The following is a 22,355-nucleotide window of genomic DNA, read 5'->3' on the forward strand; positions in this document are numbered from 1 at the left end:
AGAGAAACAAAGAAAGAGAGAGAGAGAGAGAGAGAGAGAGAGAGAGAGAGAGAGAGGGGGAGATGGATAAATAGTGACATTGGGAAAGAGGTAGAAAATTAAAGATCATTAGGGATAGGAAAGGAGAGAGGGAAAGCTAGAGAGTTCATCAAAAGAGACAGATACAGAAAGAGTTACATAAATAAAGAGTGAGAGACAGGCAAGAGTGAGAACAGGAAAGAGAGAGAGAGAGACAGAGAGGGGTGAAAGAGACAGAGAATGATAAATTAAAAGGGAGAGAGAGAGAGATGGGGGAAAGATGGACAGAGCGAGGGAAGGGAGAAAGAGTACAACAGGACGAGAGGAAAGTGAAGGTATAATGGAGAAAGGGAGGGAGAAAGTCAGAGAAACAGAGAGAGGGAAAGAGAGTGGGAGGGTATAATTAGGGACAGAAAGAGAGAAATGGAGAAAAAACAACACCAAGGTTTTAGACCCGATCTCTGCAATTTCTTATTTCCTTTATTCGCAGCAATAAGAAATGATACGCCGTCCGAATATATAAAAAAACACTCACAGAGACAGGGACTCCGACAGGAGATCGTCCCTGTGTGATCTAATTGCATTAGTGGTCACTTCACTACTATACCGGGACCCCCGGTGCGTTATTGCTCATGCACGTTCTGTTGACCACACATGTGTGGCGGCCATTGCTGGGGAGGTTCTGGAGGAAACCACTGTCACTGAAGGTAAAACATATTACACAAGCAATAATAATGTTATAATGTAATGTAATAATGTGGAACCTATTGGAAAATAATAAAGATATTACAAGTCACCCTGGAATTCTGTGACCTTATAAGAGAGCCCAGCCTGCGCCCCCTTGCTACTTATTGTATTGTGTACTCACCTGGTGTTGTCTCCTCGGTCACTAAGTTCTAGATACTGAGCCACGTCATCCGGCGTCAGCACGTTATCGTCACTGACAGACATGGAGGCTGATCTGGATGCCGCATGGTTAAACACTAATGTGCTGGGAGGAGGCTTTCTCTTACTGAAGACAGTCTGCTTGTGGACGACTCCCTCACGGGGGTCAGAATAGGCCGGAGAATCTGAGACCCTGTAAGAGGCACAAACAGCATCCAATCAGCTGGGTGTATAAACACTCTTTATATTAATTATAGTCTGCATCAGTGTAATAGGAACCAATATCATTAATCCTGTTGAAAACGCTGCTCCTTCCACACGGTGGCACAGTGGAAAGCATTGGTGCTTCACAGTGCTGATGTCATGGGCTCTGTTCTGACCATAGCACTACGTGGGTGGAATTTGTATATTTTTGTATTTCCCTAGTTTTCCTCCAAGAATTTGTGTGGTAGGAAATACAGATTGTAATAATAATATGGTGAAATGATATGAATTTAAACATTCCCTTCTTCCCTCAATTCCCCTCCTCACATCATGTCACTGTCACATACATCCTTGTCCTTGCCAATACGTCATTCATCTCTTCATATACCCAACTCCTTCCACTATAAAACTCTCAGTCTGTGGCTTCCTGCTGCCTCCATTCCCCTCCTCACATCATGTCACTGCCCCTGTCACATGCAGCCCTGTCCTCACCAATGCATCACTCAACTCCTCATATACTCTGTGCTGCTGGAGACCCTGCTCCTCCCACTATATAACTCTCAGTCTGTGACTTCCTGCTGCCTCCATTCCCCTCCTCACATCATGTCACTGCCCCTGTCACATGCACCCTGTCCTCACTGACACATCACTCATCTCCTGATATACTCTGTGCTGCTGGGGTCTCTGCTCCTCCCACTACATAACTCTCAGTCTGTGGCTTCCTGCTGCCTCCATTACCCTCCTCACATCATGTCACTGCCCCTGTCACATGCAGCCCTGTCCTCACTGACACATCACTCCTCTCCTGATATACTCTGTGCTGCTGGAGACCCTGCTCATCCCACTATATAACTCTCAGTCTGTGGCTCCCTGCTGCCTCCATTCCCCTCCTCACATCATGTCACAGCCCCTGTCACATGCAGCCCTGTCCTCACTGACACATCACTCATCTCCTGATATACTCTGTGCTGCTGGGGGATCCTGCTCCTCCCACTATATAACTGTCAGTCTGTGGCTTCCTGCTGCCTCCATTCCCCTCCTCACATCATGTCACTGCCCCTGTCACATGCAGCCCTGTCCTCACTGACACATCACTCCTCTCCTGATATACTCTGTGCTGCTGGAGACCCTGCTCCTACCACTATATAACTCTCAGTCTGTGGCTTCCTGCTGCCTCCATTCCCCTTCTCATATCATGTCACTGCCCCTGTCACATGCAGCCCTGTCCTCACTGACACATCACTCATCTCCTGATATACTCTGTGCTGCTGGGGACACTGCTCCTCCAACTATATAACTCTCAGTCTGTGGCTTCCTGCTGCCTCCATTCTCCTCCTCACATCATGTCACTGCCCCTGTCACATGCAGCCCTGTCCTCACTGACACATCACTCATCTCCTGATATACTCTGTGCTGCTGGGGGATCCTGCTCCTCCCACTATATAACTCTCAGTCTGTGACTTCCTGCTGCCTCCATTCCCCTCCTCACATCATGTCACTGCCCCTGTCACATGCAGCCCTGTCCTCACTGACACATCACTCATCTCCTGATATACTCTGTGCTGCTGGGGACCCTGCTCCTCCCACTATATAACTCTTAGTCTGTGGCTTCCTGCTGCCTCCATTCCCCTCCTCACATCATGTCACTGCCCCTGTCACATGCAGCCATGTCCTCACATCACTCATCTCCTGATATACTCTGTGCTGCTGGGGGATCATGCTCCTCCCACTATATAACTCTCAGTCTGTGACTTCCTGCTGCCTCCATTCCCCTCCTCACATCATGTCACTGCCCCTGTCACATGCAGCCCTATCCTCACTGACACATCACTCATCTCCTGATATACTCTGTGCTGCTGGGGGACCCTGATCTTCCCACTATAACTCTCAGGCTGCAGCTTCCTGCTGCCTCCATTCCCCTCCTCACATCATGTCACTGCCCCTGTCACATGCAGCCCTGTCCTCACTGACACATCACTCATCTCCTGATATACTCTGTGCTGCTGGGGACCCTGCTCCTCCCACTATATAACGCTCAGTCTGTGGCTTCCTGCTGCCTCCATTCCCCTCCTCACATCATGTCACTGCCCCTGTCACATGCAGCCCTGTCCTCACTGACACATCACTCATCTCCTGATATACTCTGTGCTGCTGGGGACCCTGCTCCTTCCACTATATAACTCTCAGTCTGTGGCTTCCTGCTGCCTCCATTCCCCTCCTCACATCATGTCTCTGCCCCTGTCACATGCAGCCCTGTCCTCACTGACACATCACTCATCTCCTGATATAATCTGTGCTGCTGGGGGCCCTGCTCCTCCCACTATATAACTCTCAGTCTGTGACTTCCTGCTGCCTCCATTCTCCTCCTCACATCATGCCACTGCCCCTGTCACATGCAGCCCTGTCCTCACTAACACATCACTCATCTCCTGATATACTCTGTGCTGCTGGGGACCCTGCTCCTCCCACTATATAACATCTCAGTCTGTGGCTTCCTGCTGCCTCCATTCCCCTCCTCACATCATGTCACTGCCCCTGTCACATGCAGCTCTGTCCTCACTGACACATCACTCATCTCCTGATATACTCTGTGCTGCTGGGGCCCCTGCTCCTCCCACTATATAACTCTCAGTCTGTGGCTTCCTGCTGCCTCCATTCCCCTCCTCACATCATGTCACTGCCCCTGTCACATGCAGCCCTGTCCTCACTGACACATCACTCATCTCCTGATATACTATGTGCTGCTGGGGGCCCTGCTCCTTCCACTATATAACTCTCAGTCTGTGGCTTCCTGCTGCCTCCATTCCCCTCCTCACATCATGTCACATGCAGCCCTGTCCTCACTGACATATCACTCATCTCCTGATATACTCTGTGCTGCTGGGGACCCTGCTCCTCCCACTGTATAACTCTCAGTCTGTGGCTTCCTGCTGCCTCCATTCCCCTCCTCACATCATGTCACTGCCCCTGTCACATGCAGCCCTGTCCTCACTGACACATCACTCATCTCCTGATATACTCTGTGCTGCTGGGGGCCCTGCTCCTCCCACTATATAACTCTCAGTCTGTGGCTTCCTGCTGCCTCCATTCTCCTCCTCACATCATGTCACTGCCCCTGTCACATGCAGCTCTGTCCTCACTGACACATCACTCATCTCCTGATATACTCTGTGCTGCTGGGGGCCCTGCTCCTCCCACTATATAACTCTCAGTCTGTGGCTTCCTGCTGCCTCCATTCTCCTCCTCACATCATGTCACTGCCCGTCACATGCAGCCCTGTCCTCACTGACACATCACTCATCTCCTGATATACTCTGTGCTGCTGGGGATCCTGCTCCTCCCACTATATAACTCTCAGTCTGTGGCTTCCTGCTGCCTCCATTCCCCTCATCACTGCCCCTGTCACATGCAGCCCTGTCCTCACTGACACATCACTCATCTCCTGATATACTCTGTGCTGCTGGGGACCCTGCTCCTCCCACTATATAACTCTCAGTCTGTGGCTTCCTGCTGCCTCCATTCCCCTCCTCACATCATGTCACTGCCCCTGTCACATGCAGCCCTGTCCTCACTGACACATCATTCATCTCCTGATATAATCTGTGCTGCTGGGGACCCTGCTCCTCCCACTATATAACTCTCAGTCTGTGGCTTCCTGCTGCCTCCATTCCCCTCCTCACATCATGTCACTGCCCCTGTCACATGCAGCCCTGTCCTCACTGACACATCATTCATCTCCTGATATAATCTGTGCTGCTGGGGACCCTGCTCCTCCCACTATATAACTCTCAGTCTGTGGCTTCCTGCTGCCTCCATTCCCCTCCTCACATCATGTCACTGCCCCTGTCACATGCAGCCCTGTCCTCACTGACACATCATTCATCTCCTGATATAATCTGTGCTGCTGGGGACCCTGCTCCTCCCACTATATAACTCTCAGTCTGTGGCTTCCTGCTGCCTCCATTCCCCTCCTCACATCATGTCACTGCCCCTGTCACATGCAGCTCTGTCCTCACTGACACATCACTCATCTCCTGATATAATCTGTGCTGCTGGAGACCCTGCTCCTCCCACTATGTAACTCTCAGTCTGTGTATGTGGGAGTATTTCACCTGCTTCGGCTGTCAGACAGACAGCAGGACCCAGGTTCCTGATGTGCAGCCTGAGAGTCACAGCACAAGCACTGGGATGAGGCTGGAGCCTACTTGGGTAAAGCGCTGGATGTAAGCGTGCTGACAGAGTGCCTGGCGGTCTTCTCCCAGCTCAGGATGTGGTGGGAACTAGCTGCCATTATTCTTGCACAGGTGGTAAGGCTTTTCCTCATAACTGTGGGTAACAGTCAATGCGCCAAGCGGTGCGAGATGGCCGGTGCAGTGAGCCGCCAGGTCCTGATCAACTCTGCTAGCATCCTAGTTGCAGCACGATGTGGCGTGCACGCGGCAGGAGACTGCGCTGATTAATCTGATATGTGACACTTATATATGTGAGAGGGACGCGGTGTGTTCTGCAGGGTAAGCCTGTCCGTGCCCAGGTACATGTACCATCAGGTGGGTACCAGGAGGTCACTAGTCACATGATCGCACGCCCTGCACTCTGACATAACGGTGTATTTCCAATATAGAAAAGTGAAATGCGGACTTTATGAGCAGACGCCGCATCTCCTGCGTTACACGGTAAACTAGGGATTAAATGATAAGTGTCCTGTGTTTGCAGATCTGTTATTCCACAGTAAAACGCTTGTACATCTGCTTTGTAGTAAATTGTTGGTTCTCACGTGTTTGCAGCACTGTCATGTCACAGTTCTATGTTGGTGCTGCCTGGTCAGTAAGTCTGTTATTTAAAAGTAATATATTGGTATTTCTATGTGTGTGTGAATGGTACAGTATCGCCATCCAAATTAAGTGTGCCTGCCTGCACCTATGGTAGCTTTGCTCTTGTATACTGTGACAGGGAAGAGGTCTGGGACTCAGGGTCGACAACAAAAAGGTCGACACACCTTAGGTCGACATCAATTGGTCGACACACCTTAGGTCGACATGGACAAAATGTTGACATGGACAAAAGCATGGAAAAAGGTCGACATGAGTTTTTTATGTTTTTTTGGTGTCGTTTTCTTCGTAGAGTGACCGGGAACCCCAATTAGTGCACCGCGTCCCCTCGCATGGCTCGCTTCGCTCGCCATGCTTCGGGCATGGTGCCTTCGCTCCGCTTCGCTCGGCACAGATTACCGTTCCAATCGTAGTCCACGTGGATCGTTAAGTATGAAAAGGTTCCAAAAAAGAAAAAAAACATAAAAAACTCATGTTGACCTTTTTCCATATTGACCTTGTTCCTGTCGACCTTTTGTCCATGTCGACCTTTTGTCCATGTCGACCAATTGATGTCGACCTAAGGTGTGTCGACCTTTTTGTTGTCGACCTGGAGTCCGGATACCGCAGGGAAGACGGGCCCCTCTCATCTCTGTGCCCCATAGCAGCTGCACTCCCTGCACCTATGCCCTTGTATATAACACATGTAACTGTGACACGGAAGACAGGCCCCTCTCAGCTCTGGGCCCCATAGCAGCTGCACTCCCTGCACCTATGGTACCTATGCTCTGTATATAACACATGTAACTGTGACAGGGAAGGTGGGCCCCTCTCAGCTCTGGGCCCCATAGCAGCTGCACTCCCAGCACCTATGCCTTTGTATATAACACATGAAACTGTGACAGGGAAGATGGGCCCCTCTCATCTCTGGGCCACATAGCAGCTGCACTCCCTGCACCTATGGTAGCTACACCCTGTATATAACACATGTAACTGTGACAGGGAAGATGGGCCCCTCTCATCTCTGGGCCACATAGCAGCTGCACTCCCTGCAACTATGGTAGCTACAACCTGTATATAACACATGTAACTGTGACAGGGAAGGTGGCCCCTCTCAGCTCTGTGCCCCATAGCAGCTGCACTCCCTGCACCTATGGTAGCTACACCCCTGTATATAACACATGTAACTGTGACAGGGAAGGTGGCCCCTCTCAGCTCTGTGCCCCATAGCAGCTGCACTCCCTGCACCTATGGTAGCGATGCCCCTGTATATAACATGTAACTGTGACAGGGAAGGGGGCCCCTCTCAGCTCTGGGACCCATAACAGCTGCACTCCCTGCACCTATGGTAGCTACACCCTGTATATAACACATGTGACTGTGACAGGGAAGGTGGGCCCCTCTCAGCTCTGGCCCCATAGCAGCTGCACTCCCTGCACATATGGTAGCTACGCCCCTGTATATTACACATGTAACTGTGACAGGGAAGGTGGCCCCTCTCAGCTCTGTGCCCCATAACAGCTGCACTCCCTGCACATATGGTAGCTACGCCCCTGTATATTACACATGTAACTGTGACAGGGAAGCTGGCTCCTCTCAGCTCTGGGCCCCATAGCAGCTGCACTCCCTGCACCTATGGTAGCTACGCCCCTGTACATAACACATGTAACTGTGACAGGGAAGATGGCCCCTCTCAGCTCTGGCCCCATAGCAGCTGCACTCCCTGCACCTATGGTAGCTACACCCTGTATATAACACATGTAACTGTGACAGGGAAGGGGGCCCCTCTCAGCTCTGGGACCCATAACAGCTGCACTCCCTGCACCTATGGTAGCTACACCCTGTATATAACACATGTGACTGTGACAGGGAAGGTGGGCCCCTCTCAGCTCTGGCCCCATAGCAGCTGCACTCCCTGCACATATGGTAGCTACGCCCCTGTATATTACACATGTAACTGTGACAGGGAAGGTGGCCCCTCTCAGCTCTGGCCCCATAGCAGCTGCACTCCCTGCACCTATGGTAGCTACACCCTGTATATAACACATGTAACTGTGACAGGGAAGGTGGGCCCCTCTCAGCTCTGTGCCCCATAACAGCTGCACTCCCTGCACATATGGTAGCTACGCCCCTGTATATTACACATGTAACTGTGACAGGGAAGCTGGCTCCTCTCAGCTCTGGGCCCCATAGCAGCTGCACTCCCTGCACCTATGGTAGCTACGCCCCTGTACATAACACATGTAACTGTGACAGGGAAGATGGCCCCTCTCAGCTCTGGCCCCATAGCAGCTGCACTCCCTGCACCTATGGTAGCTACACCCTGTATATAACACATGTAACTGTGACAGGGAAGGTGGCCCCTCTCAGCTCTGGGCCCCATAGCAGCTGCACTCCCTGCACCTATTGTAGCTACACCCTGTATATAATACATGTAACTGTGACAGGGAAGGTGGCCCCTCTCAGCTCTGGGCCCCATAGCAGCTGCACTCCCTGCACCTATGGTAGCTATGCCCTGTATATAACACATGTAACTGTGACAGGGAAGGTGGCTCCTCTCAGCTCTGGGCCCCATAGCAGCTGCACTCCCTGCACCTATGGTAGCTATGCCCTGTATATAACACATGTAACTGTGACAGGGAAGACGGGCCCCTCTCATCTCTGGGCCCCATAGCAGCTGCCCTCCCTGCACCTATGGTAGCTATACCCCTGTATATAACACATGTAACTGTGACAGGGAAGGTGGCCCCTCTCAGCTCTGGGCCCCATAGCAGCTGCACTCCCTGCACCTATGGTAGCTACACCCTTGTGTATAACACATGTAACTGTGACAGGGAAGGGGGCCACTCTCAGCTCTGGGCACCATAGCAGCTGCACTCCCTGCACCTATGGTAGCTATGACCCTGTATATAACACATGTAACTGTGACAGGGAAGGTGGCCCCTCTCAACTCTGGGCCCTATAGCAGCTGCACTCCCTGCACCTATGGTAGCTATACACCTGTATATAACACATGTAACTGTGACAGGAAAGGTGGCCCCTCTCAGCTCTGGGCCCCATAGCAGCTGCACTCCCTGCACCTATGGTAGCTACACCCCTGTATATAACATGTAACTGTGACAGGGAAGGTGGCCCCTCTCAGCTCTGGGCCCCATAGCAGCTGCACTCCCTGCACCTATGGTAGCTACACCCCTGTATATAACTAGTGATGAGCGGGTTCGGTTCCTCGGAATCCGAACCCGCCCGAACTTCACCTTTTTTTGCACGGGTCCGAGCAACTCGGATCCTCCCGCCTTGCTCGGTTAACCCGAGCGCGCCCGAACGTCATCATCCCGCTGTCGGATTCTCGCAAGATTCGGATTCTATATAAGGAGCCGCGCATTGGCACCATTTTTCACTCGTGCATTGGAAATGATAGTGAGAGGACGTGGCTGGCGTCCTCTCAGTTTCTATGTTCAGGGGGCTGCAAATATCTGTGCTCACTGCTTTATTCTGGGGACCAGCAGTATTATATAGGAGGAGTACAGTGCAGAGTTTTGCTGACCAGTGACCACCAGTATTATACGTTCTCTGCCTGAAAAACGCTCCATATCTGTGCTCAGTGTGCTGCATATATCTGTGCTCACACTGCTTTATTGTGGGGACTGGGGACCACCAGTATTATATAGGAGGAGTACAGTGCAGAGTTTTGCTGACCAGTGACCACCAGTATTATACGTTCTCTGCCTGAAAAACGCTCCATATCTGTGCTGCATTGTAGTATATAGTAGGAGTACAGTGCATAATTTTGCTGACCACCAGTATATAATATATAGCAGTACGGTACAGTAGGCCACTGCTCTACCTACCTGTGTGTCGTCAAGTATACTATCCATCCATACCTGTGGTGCATTTAAGTTGTGCGCAGTATATATAGTAGTAGGACAGTGCATAATTTTGTTGACCACCAGTATATAATATATAGCAGTACGGTACAGTAGTCCGCTGCTCTACCTCTGTGTCGTCAAGTATATTATCCATCCATACCTGTGGTGCATTTTAGTTGTGTGCAGTACTATACTATGCTGTTTGGGTACTATTTTTTTAAATCTGCCATCCTGTCTGACACTGCAGTGACACTCCTAGATGGGCCAGGTGTTTGTGTCGGCCACTTGGGTCGCTTAGCTTAGTCCAGGGGTTCCCAAACTGTGCGCCGCGGCTCCCTGGGGTGCCGCAGCGCTGTCACAGGGGTGCCGCCGTCGCAGCCTTGCAGTCACATGTCTTTTTTTTTTTTCCTGTGCGGCCTGGGCAATGTGGAGGAAGGAATTTGTCCATCATACTTAGCCGGCGCCGGAAGTGGGGACATAGCGTGCGGCAATAACCTGTTGGCCGGGCAGTGTGGAGTTAGCGCGGGGGGCGGCGGGATGTATCAGAGCAGCCGGGCAGTGTAGGCTTCTTACTAAGTCAGCGTGCCGCAGAAACCTGTGTGGCTGGCCAGTCTGGAATTAGCCAGGGAGACTGAGGGTCGCTTATCTTACTCACACAGCTACCTCATTGCGCCTCTTTTTTTCTTTGCGTCATGTGCTGTTTGGGGAGGGTTTTTTGGAAGGGACATCCTGCGTGACACTGCAGTGACACTCCTAGATGGGCCAGGTGTTTATGTCGGCCACTTGGGTCACTTAGCTTAGTCACACAGCGACCTTGGTGCACCTCTTTTTATCTTTGCATCATGTGCTGTTTGGGGACTATTTTTTTTAAATCTGCCATCCTGTCTGACACTGCAGTGCCACTCCTAGATGGGCCAGGTGTTTGTGTCGGCCACTTGGGTCGCTTAGCTTAGTCACACAGCTACCTCATTGCACCTCTTTTTTTCTTTGCATCATGTGCTGTTTGGGGACTATTTTTTGAAGTGCCATCCTGTCTGACACTGCTATGCCACTCCTAGATGGGCCAGGTGTTTGTGTCGGCCACTTGGGTCGCTTAGTTTTGCCATCCAGCGACCTTGGTGCACCTCTTTTTTTCTTTGCATCATGTGCTGTTTGGGGACTATTTTTTAAATCTGCCATCCTGTCTGACACTGCAGTGCCACTCCTAGATGGGCCAGATGTTTGTGTCGGCCACTTATTAGCTTAGCCACCCAGCGACCTTGGTGCACCTCTTTTTTTCTTTGCATCATGTGCTGTTTGGGGACTATTTTTTGAAGTGCCATCCTGTCTGACACTGCAGTGCCACTCCTAGATGGGCCAGGTGTTTGTGTCGGCCACTTGGGTCGCTTAGCTTAGTCATCCAGCGACCTCGGTGCAAATTTTAGGACTAAAAATAATATTGTGAGGTGTGAGGTGTTCAGAATAGACTGGAAATGAGTGGAAATTATGGTTATTGAGGTTAATAATACTATGGGATCAAAATGACCCCCAAATTCTATGATTTAAGCTGTTTTTGAGGTTTTTTTTAAAAAAACACCCGAATCCAAAACACACCCGAATCCGACAAAAAATAATCAGGGAGGTTTTGCCAAAACGCGTCCGAATCCAAAACACGGCCGCGGAACCAAATCCAAAACCAAAACACAAAACCCGAAAAATTTCCGGTGCACATCACTATATATAACACATGTAAGTATGACAGGGAAGGTGGCCCCTCTCAGCTCTAGGCCCCATAGCAGCTGCCCTCCCTGCACCTATGGTAGCTATACCCCTGTATATAACACATGTAACTGTGACAGGGAAGGTGGCCCCTCTCAGCTCTGGGCCCCATAGCAGCTGCACTCCCTGCACCTATGGTAGCTACGCCCTGTATATATCACATATAACTGTGACAGGGAAGGTGGCCCCTCTCAGCTCTGGGCCCCATAGCGGGTAGTCTTCAGTATGCTGAATGTCGGGATCCCGGCGCACAGTATACCGGCGCCGGGATCCTGACACCCGGCATACCGACAAATATTCTCCGTGCCCGCAGCGTGGCGAGCGCAGCGAGCCGCAAGGGGCTCATTTGCGCTCGCCACGCTGTTGGTATGCTGGTCGCCGGGAGCCCGGCCGCCGGCATACCATACTACACCCCCCATAGCAGCTGCACTCCCTGCACCTATGGTAGATACACCACTGTATATAGCATGTAACTGTGACAGGGAAGGTGGGCCCCTCTCAGCTATGGGCCCCATAGCAGCTGCACTCCCGGCACCTATGGTAGCTACACCCCTGTATATAACATGTAACTGTGACAGGGAAGGTGGCTCCTCTCAGCTCTGGGCCCCATAGCAGCATCACTGCCTGCCCCTATGGTAGCCATGCCCTTGTATATAACACATGTAACTGCAATGAAAGTGTTAGTACTCCTATACTCCTATGCCTGAGAAATACCCACCAGGCATTCGGTAATGTTATATGACAGTTTGACCCCAAGGTGTCTAATCCTGATTGTAGGTAGAATATTTTGTCCTGTAAGGAAACGTGACTTGAGCTTCAATGTGACGGGCATCCTACTGGGACACAGAGGCGCTTATTCAGACTGTGCGATAGGGAAATGTCTGCTGATAGCCACTAGAGATGAGCGGGTTCGGTTCCTCTGAATCCGAACCCGCCCGAACTTCATGTTTTTTTTCACGGGTCCGAGCGACTCGGATCTTCCCGCCTTGCTCGGTTAACCCGAGCGCGCCCGAACGTCATCATCCCGCTGTCGGATTCTCGCGAGGCTCGGATTCTATCGCGAGACTCGGATTCTATATAAGGAGCCGCGCGTCGCCGCCATTTTCACACGTGCATTGAGAGTCATAGGGAGAGGACGTGGCTGGCGTCCTCTCCGTTTAGAGAAGAGAGAGACACAGTAGAGACGAGAGAGACACAGTAGTAGTAATTTTGGGGAGCATTATTAGGAGGAGTACTACTATACTACTATACTACTTGCTGAAGTGATATAGATTAGATAGTGTGACTGTAAGTGTATTGTATTATCTGACTTGTGGGGGAGACACTGACAGTGGGGAGCAGTTAGAGTCTGAGAGCAGGACTCAGGAGTACATATAACGTACAGTGCACACTTTTGCTGCCAGAGTCAGTGCCACACTGCCATTGTTGTGACCACACTGACCACCAGTATAATAATATATTTTGTGATTGTCTGCTTAGGACTCGGAGTACTAGTTGCAAGTTGCAACGTGAGTGACCTGACCACCAGTTTAATAATCAATCACCACCAGTTTAATATATATATATATATATATATATATATAATTGTATATAATATATATATATATATATATATATATATATATAATATTGTATACCACCTACCCGTGGTTTTTTTTTTTTTCATTCTTCTTTATACATACTACTATAGTAGCTTACTGTAGCAGTCTGCGGTGCTGCTGACCTGACAGTGTCCAGCAGGTCCGTCATCAGTCATTACATAATAAATATATATAGTACCTGTCCGGCTGGAGTACTAGTGATATTATATTGATTTCATCTCATTATCAATAATTTATCATCCAGTCTAGACTCTATATTAGCAGCAGACACAGTACGTTAGTCCACGGCTGTAGCTACCTCTGTGTCGGCACTCGGCAGTCCATCCATAATTGTATACCACCTACCCGTGTTTTTTTTTTTTTTCTTTCTTCTTTGTACATACTACTATAGTATAGTAGCTTACTGTAGCAGTCTGCGGTGCTGCTGAGCTGACAGTGTCCAGCAGGTCCGTCATCAGTCATCATTACCTAATAAATATATTATCTACCTGTCCGGCTGCAGTACTAGTGATATTATATATACATACATATATATATTGATTTCATATCATTATCATCCAGTCTATATTAGCAGCAGACACAGTACGTTAGTCCACGGCTGTAGCTACCTCTGTGTCGGCACTCGGCAGTCCATCCATAATTGTATACCACCTACCCGTGGTTTTTTTTCTTTCTTTCTTCTTTGTACATACTACTATAGTATAGTAGCTTACTGTAGCAGTCTGCGGTGCTGCTGAGCTGACAGTGTCCAGCAGGTCCGTCATCAGTCATCATTACCTAATAAATATATTATCTACCTGTCCAACTGCAGTACTAGTGATATTATATATACATACATATATATATATTGATTTCATATCATTATCATCCAGTCTATATTAGCAGCAGACACAGTACGTTAGTCCACGGCTGTAGCTACCTCTGTGTCGGCACTCGGCAGTCCATCCATAATTGTATACCACCTACCCGTGGTTTTTTTTTTTCTTTCTTCTTTGTACATACTACTATAGTATAGTAGCTTACTGTAGCAGTCTGCGGTGCTGCTGAGCTGACAGTGTCCAGCAGGTCCATCATCAGTCATCATTACCTAATAAATATATTATCTACCTGTCCGGCTGCAGTACTAGTGATATTATATATACATACATATATATATTGATTTCATATCATTATCATCCAGTCTATATTAGCAGCAGACACAGTACGTTAGTCCACGGCTGTAGCTACCTCTGTGTCGGCACTCGGCAGTCCATCCATAATTGTATACCACCTACCCGTGTTTTTTTTTTTTTCTTTCTTCTTTGTACATACTACTATAGTATAGTAGCTTACTGTAGCAGTCTGCGGTGCTGCTGAGCTAGCTGACAGTGTCCAGCAGGTCCGTCATCAGTCATCATTACCTAATAAATATATTATCTACCTGTCCGGCTGCAGTACTAGTGATATTATATATACATACATATATATATTGATTTCATATCATTATCATCCAGTCTATATTAGCAGCAGACACAGTACGGTAGTCCACGGCTGTAGCTACCTCTGTGTCGGCACTCGGCAGTCCATCCATAATTGTATACCACCTACCCGTGTTTTTTTTTTCTTCTTTCTTCTTTGTACATACTACTATAGTATAGTAGCTTACTGTAGCAGTCTGCGGTGCTGCTGAGCTGACAGTGTCCAGCAGGTCCGTCATCAGTCATCATTACCTAATAAATATATTACCTACCTGTCCGGCTGCAGTACTAGTGATATTATATATACATACATATATATATTGATTTCATATCATTATCATCCAGTCTATATTAGCAGCAGACACAGTACGTTAGTCCACGGCTGTAGCTACCTCTGTGTCGGCACTCGGCAGTCCATCCATAATTGTATACCACCTACCCGTGGTTTTTTTTTTCTTTCTTCTTTGTACATACTACTATAGTATAGTAGCTTACTGTAGCAGTCTGCGGTGCTGCTGAGCTGACAGTGTCCAGCAGGTCCGTCATCAGTCATCATTACCTAATAAATATATTATCTACCTGTCCGGCTGCAGTACTAGTGATATTATATATACATACATATATATATTGATTTCATATCATTATCATCCAGTCTATATTAGCAGCAGACACAGTACGGTAGTCCACGGCTGTAGCTACCTCTGTGTCGGCACTCGGCAGTCCATCCATAATTGTATACCACCTACCCGTGGTTTTTTTTTTTTCTTTCTTCTTTGTACATACTACTATAGTATAGTAGCTTACTGTAGCAGTCTGCAGTGCTGCTGAGCTGACAGTGTCCAGCAGGTCCGTCATCAGTCATCATTACCTAATAAATATATTATCTACCTGTCCGGCTGCAGTACTAGTGATATTATATATACATACATATATATATTGATTTCATATCATTATCATCCAGTCTATATTAGCAGCAGACACAGTACGGTAGTCCACGGCTGTAGCTACCTCTGTGTCGGCACTCGGCAGTCCATCCTTAAGTATACTAGTATCCATCCATCTCCATTGTTTACCTGAGGTGCCTTTTAGTTGTGCCTATTAAAATATGGAGAACAAAAATGTTGAGGTTCCAAAATTAGGGAAAGATCAAGATCCACTTCCACCTCGTGCTGAAGCTGCTGCCACTAGTCATGGCCGAGACGATGAAATGCCAGCAACGTCGTCTGCCAAGGCCGATGCCCAATGTCATAGTACAGAGCATGTCAAATCCAAAACACCAAATATCAGTAAAAAAAGGACTCCAAAACCTAAAATAAAATTGTCGGAGGAGAAGCGTAAACTTGCCAATATGCCATTTACCACACGGAGTGGCAAGGAACGGCTGAGGCCCTGGCCTATGTTCATGGCTAGTGGTTCAGCTTCACATGAGGATGGAAGCACTCAGCCTCTCGCTAGAAAAATGAAAAGACTCAAGCTGGCAAAAGCAGTAGCACCGCAAAGAACTGTGCGTTCTTCGAAATCCCAAATCCACAAGGAGAGTCCGACTCCAATTGTGTCGGTTGCGATGCCTGACCTTCCCAACACTGGACGTGAAGAGCATGCGCCTTCCACCATTTGCACGCCCCCTGCAAGTGCTGGAAGGAGCACCCGCAGTCCAGTTCCTGATAGTCAGATTGAAGATGTCAGTGTTGAAGTACACCAGGATGAGGAGGATATGGGTGTTGCTGGCGCTGGGGAGGAAATTGACCAGGAGGATTCTGATGGTGAGGTGGTTTGTTTAAGTCAGGCACCCGGGGAGACACCTGTTGTCCGTGGGAGGAATATGGCCACTGACATGCCTGGTGAAAATACCAAAAAAATCAGCTCTTCGGTGTGGAAGTATTTCAACAGAAATGCGGACAACAGGTGTCAAGCCGTGTGTTGCCTTTGTCAAGCTGTAATAAGTAGGGGTAAGGACGTTAACCACCTCGGAACATCCTCCCTTATACGTCACCTGCAGCGCATTCATAATAAGTCAGTGACAAGTTCAAAAACTTTGGGTGACAGCGGAAGCAGTCCACTGACCAGTAAATACCTTCCTCTTGTAACCAAGCTCACGCAAACCACCCCACCAACTCCCTCAGTGTCAATTTCCTCCTTCCCCAGGAATGCCAATAGTCCTGCAGGCCATGTCACTGGCAATTCTGACGATTCCTCTCCTGCCTGGGATTCCTCCGATGCATCCTTGCGTGTAACGCCTACTGCTGCTGGCGCTGCTGTTGTTGCTGCTGGGAGTCGATGGTCATCCCAGAGGGGAAGTCGTAAGACCACTTTTACTACTTCCACCAAGCAATTGACTGTCCAACAGTCCTTTGCGAGGAAGATGAAATATCACAGCAGTCATCCTACTGCAAAGCGGATAACTGAGGCCTTGGCATCCTGGGTGGTGAGAAACGTGGTTCCGGTATCCATCATTACTGCAGAGCCAACTAGAGACTTGTTGGAGGTACTGTGTCCCCGGTACCAAATACCATCTAGGTTCCATTTCTCTAGGCAGGCGATACCGAAAATGTACACAGACCTCAGAAAAAGAGTCACCAGTGTCCTAAAAAATGCAGCTGTACCCAATGTCCACTTAACCACGGACATGTGGACAAGTGGAGCAGGGCAGGGTCAGGACTATATGACTGTGACAGTCCACTGGGTAGATGTATGGACTCCCGCCGCAAGAACAGCAGCGGCGGCACCAGTAGCAGCATCTCGCAAACGCCAACTCTTTCCTAGGCAGGCTACGCTTTGTATCACCGGTTTCCAGAATACGCACACAGCTGAAAACCTCTTACGGCAACTGAGGAAGATCATCGCGGAATGGCTTACCCCAATTGGACTCTCCTGTGGATTTGTGGCATCGGACAACGCCAGCAATATTGTGTGTGCATTAAATATGGGCAAATTCCAGCACGTCCCATGTTTTGCACATACCTTAAATTTGGTGGTGCAGAATTATTTAAAAAACGACAGGGGCGTGCAAGAGATGCTGTCGGTGGCCAGAAGAATTGCGGGACACTTTCGGCGTACAGGCACCACGTACAGAAGACTGGAGCACCACCAAAAACTACTGAACCTGCCCTGCCATCATCTGAAGCAAGAAGTGGTAACGAGGTGGAATTCAACCCTCTATATGCTTCAGAGGTTGGAGGAGCAGCAAAAGGCCATTCAAGCCTATACAATTGAGCACGATATAGGAGGTGGAATGCACCTGTCTCAAGCGCAGTGGAGAATGATTTCAACGTTGTGCAAGGTTCTGATGCCCTTTGAACTTGCCACACGTGAAGTCAGTTCAGACACTGCCAGCCTGAGTCAGGTCATTCCCCTCATCAGGCTTTTGCAGAAGAAGCTGGAGACATTGAAGGAGGAGCTAACACGGAGTGATTCCGCTAGGCATGTGGGACTTGTGGATGGAGCCCTTAATTCGCTTAACAAGGATTCACGGGTGGTCAATCTGTTGAAATCAGAGCACTACATTTTGGCCACCGTGCTCGATCCTAGATTTAAAGCCTACCTTGGATCTCTCTTTCCGGCAGACACAAGTCTGCTGGGGTTGAAAGACCTGCTGGTGAGAAAATTGTCAAGTCAAGCGGAACGCGACCTGTCAACATCTCCTCCTTCACATTCTCCCGCAACTGGGGGTGCGAGGAAAAGGCTCAGAATTCCGAGCCCACCCGCTGGCGGTGATGCAGGGCAGTCTGGAGCGACTGCTGATGCTGACATCTGGTCCGGACTGAAGGACCTGACAACGATTACGGACATGTCGTCTACTGTCACTGCATATGATTCTCTCAACATTGAAAGAATGGTGGAGGATTATATGAGTGACCGCATCCAAGTAGGCACGTCACACAGTCCGTACTTATACTGGCAGGAAAAAGAGGCAATTTGGAGGCCCTTGCACAAACTGGCTTTATTCTACCTAAGTTGCCCTCCCACAAGTGTGTACTCCGAAAGAGTGTTTAGTGCCGCCGCTCACCTTGTCAGCAATCGGCGTACGAGGTTACATCCAGAAAATGTGGAGAAGATGATGTTCATTAAAATGAATTATAATCAATTCCTCCGTGGAGACATTGACCAGCAGCAATTGCCTCCACAAAGTACACAGGGAGCTGAGATGGTGGATTCCAGTGGGGACGAATTGATAATCTGTGAGGAGGGGGATGTACACGGTGATATATCGGAGGATGATGATGAGGTGGACATCTTGCCTCTGTAGAGCCAGTTTGTGCAAGGAGAGATTAATTGCTTCTTTTTTGGTGGGGGTCCAAACCAACCCGTCATTTCAGTCACAGTCGTGTGGCAGACCCTGTCACTGAAATGATGGGTTGGTTAAAGTGTGCATGTCCTGTTTATACAACATAAGGGTGGGTGGGAGGGCCCAAGGACAATTCCATCTTGCACCTCTTTTTTCTTTAATTTTTCTTTGCGTCATGTGCTGTTTGTGGTAGAGATGAGCGGGTTCGGTTTCTCTGAATCCGAACCCGCCCGAACTTCATGTTTTTTTACACGGGTCCGAGCGACTCGGATCTTCCCGCCTTGCTCGGTTAACCCGAGCGCGCCCGAACGTCATCATCACGCTGTCGGATTCTCGCGAGGCTCGGATTCTATCGCGAGACTCGGATTCTATATAAGGAGCCGCGCGTCGCGGCCATTTCACACGTGCATTGAGATTGATAGGGAGAGGACGTGGCTGGCGTCCTCTCCGTTTAGAAATTAAAATAGATAGGAGAGTGAGAGTGAGACACTTCATTTACTTACTGGAGCTTAGGAGGAGTTATACTAGTGACTGATGACCAGTGACCTGACCACCAGTGCAGTTTTATAATTTATTATTATTTAATAATCCGTTCTGTTCTTGTTCTCTGCCTGAAAAAAACGATACACAGTGACTCAGTCACACTCACATACCATATCTGTGCTCAGCCCAGTGTGCTGCATCATCTATGTATAATATCTGACTGTGCTCACACAGCTTAATTGTGGGGGAGACTGGGGAGCAGTTATAGGTTATAGCAGGAGCCAGGAGTACATATTAAACAGTGCACACTTTTGCTGCCAGAGTGCCACTGCCAGTGTGACTGACCACTGACCACTGTGACCAGTGACCTGACCACACTGACCACCAGTATAGTATATTGTGATTGAATGTCTGCCTGAAAAAGTACACTCGTCGTGTGACTTGTGTGGTGTTTTTTTATTCTATAAAAATTAAAAAACTCATTCTGCTGACAGTGTCCACTCCAGCAGGTCCGTCATTATATAATATATACCTGTCCGGCTGCAGTAGTGATATATATATATTTTTTATATCATTATTTATCATCCAGTCTACTAGCAGCAGACACAGTACGGTAGTTCACGGCTGTAGCTACCTCTGTGTCCGCACTCGGCAGTCCATCCATAATTGTATACCACCTACCCGTGGTTTTTTTTTTCTTTCTTCTTTATACATACTACATCTCATTATCATCCAGTCTATATTAGCAGCAGACACAGTACAGTACGGTAGTCCACGGCTGTAGCTACCTCTGTGTCGGCACTCGGCAGTCCATCCATAATTGTATACCACCTACCCGTGGTTTTTTTTTCTTTCTTCTTTATACATACTACATCTCATTATCAACCAGTCTATATTAGCAGCAGACACAGTACGGTAGTTCACGGCTGTAGCTACCTCTGTGTCGGCACTCGGCAGTCCATCCATAATTGTATACCACCTACCCGTGGTTTTTTTTTTCTTTCTTCTTTATACATACATACTACATCTCATTATCATCCAGTCTATATTAGCAGCAGACACAGTACAGTACGGTAGTCCACGGCTGTAGCTACCTCTGTGTCGGCACTCGGCAGTCCATCCATAATTGTATACCACCTACCCGTGTTTTTTTTTTTCTTTCTTCTTTATACATACTACATCTCATTATCATCCAGTCTATATTAGCAGCAGACACAGTACAGTACGGTAGTCCACGGCTGTAGCTACCTCTGTGTCGGCACTCGGCAGTCCATCCATAATTGTATACCACCTACCCGTGGTTTTTTTTTTCTTTCTTCTTTATACATACTACATCTCATTATCAACCAGTCTATATTAGCAGCAGACACAGTACAGTACGGTAGTCCACGGCTGTAGCTACCTCTGTGTCGGCACTCGGCAGTCCATCCATAATTGTATACCACCTACCCGTGGTTTTTTTTTCTTTCTTCTTTATACATACTACATCTCATTATCAACCAGTCTATATTAGCAGCAGACACAGTACAGTACGGTAGTCCACGGCTGTAGCTACCTCTGTGTCGGCACTCGGCAGTCCATCCATAAGTATACTAGTATCCATCCATCTCCATTGTTTACCTGGGGTGCCTTTTAGTTGTGCCTATTAAAATATGGAGAACAAAAATGTTGAGGTTCCAAAATTAGGGAAAGATCAAGATCCACTTCCACCTCGTGCTGAAGCTGCTGCCACTAGTCATGGCCGAGACGATGAAATGCCAGCAACGTCGTCTGCCAAGGCCGATGCCCAATGTCATAGTACAGAGCATGTCAAATCCAAAACACCAAATATCAGTAAAAAAAGGACTCCAAAACCTAAAATAAAATTGTCGGAGGAGAAGCGTAAACTTGCCAATATGCCATTTACCACACGGAGTGGCAAGGAACGGCTGAGGCCCTGGCCTATGTTCATGGCTAGTGGTTCAGCTTCACATGAGGATGGAAGCACTCAGCCTCTCGCTAGAAAACTGAAAAGACTCAAGCTGGCAAAAGCACCGCAAAGAACTGTGCGTTCTTCGAAATCCCAAATCCACAAGGAGAGTCCAATTGTGTCGGTTGCGATGCCTGACCTTCCCAACACTGGACGTGAAGAGCATGCGCCTTCCACCATTTGCACGCCCCCTGCAAGTGCTGGAAGGAGCACCCGCAGTCCAGTTCCTGATAGTCAGATTGAAGATGTCAGTGTTGAAGTACACCAGGATGAGGAGGATATGGGTATTGCTGGCGCTGGGGAGGAAATTGACCAGGAGGATTCTGATGGTGAGGTGGTTTGTTTAAATCAGGCACCCGGGGAGACACCTGTTGTCCGTGGGAGGAATATGGCCGTTGACATGCCTGGTGAAAATACCAAAAAAATCAGCTCTTCAGTGTGGAGGTATTTCAACAGAAAAGCGGACAACAGGTGTCAAGCCGTGTGTTGCCTTTGTCAAGCTGTAATAAGTAGGGGTAAGGACGTTAACCACCTCGGAACATCCTCCCTTATACGTCACCTGCAGCGCATTCATAATAAGTCAGTGACAAGTTCAAAAACTTTGGGCGACAGCGGAAGCAGTCCACTGACCAGTAAATCCCTTCCTCTTGTAACCAAGCTCACGCAAACCACCCCACCAACTCCCTCAGTGTCAATTTCCTCCTTCCCCAGGAATGCCAATAGTCCTGCAGGCCATGTCACTGGCAATTCTGACGAGTCCTCTCCTGCCTGGGATTCCTCCGATGCATCCTTGCGTGTAACGCCTACTGCTGCTGGCGCTGCTGTTGTTGCTGCTGGGAGTCGATGGTCATCCCAGAGGGGAAGTCGTAAGCCCACTTGTACTACTTCCAGTAAGCAATTGACTGTCCAACAGTCCATTGCGAGGAAGATGAAATATCACAGCAGTCATCCTGCTGCAAAGCGGATAACTGAGGCCTTGACAACTATGTTGGTGTTAGACGTGCGTCCGGTATCCGCCGTT

The 22,355-nt window shown here is 48.7% G+C and overlaps 1 protein-coding gene across 3 annotated transcripts in view; it reads right to left on the reverse strand.

Moving 5' to 3' along the window:
* The window catches only part of ROBO4 (roundabout guidance receptor 4), a 303,902-nt gene that overhangs the window by 48,328 nt on the left and 233,219 nt on the right, over window positions 1-22,355 (reverse strand). For all 3 annotated transcript variants that reach the window (XM_063943751.1, XM_063943752.1, XM_063943753.1), the window contains exon 17: window positions 887-1,096. In XM_063943751.1, coding sequence (XP_063799821.1) covers window positions 887-1,096 — 210 coding nt within the window. The remainder of the gene's footprint in view (window positions 1-886; window positions 1,097-22,355) is intronic.

This window comes from Pseudophryne corroboree, chromosome 10 (assembly GCF_028390025.1).
Source record: "Pseudophryne corroboree isolate aPseCor3 chromosome 10, aPseCor3.hap2, whole genome shotgun sequence".
NCBI lineage: Eukaryota > Metazoa > Chordata > Amphibia > Anura > Myobatrachidae > Pseudophryne > Pseudophryne corroboree.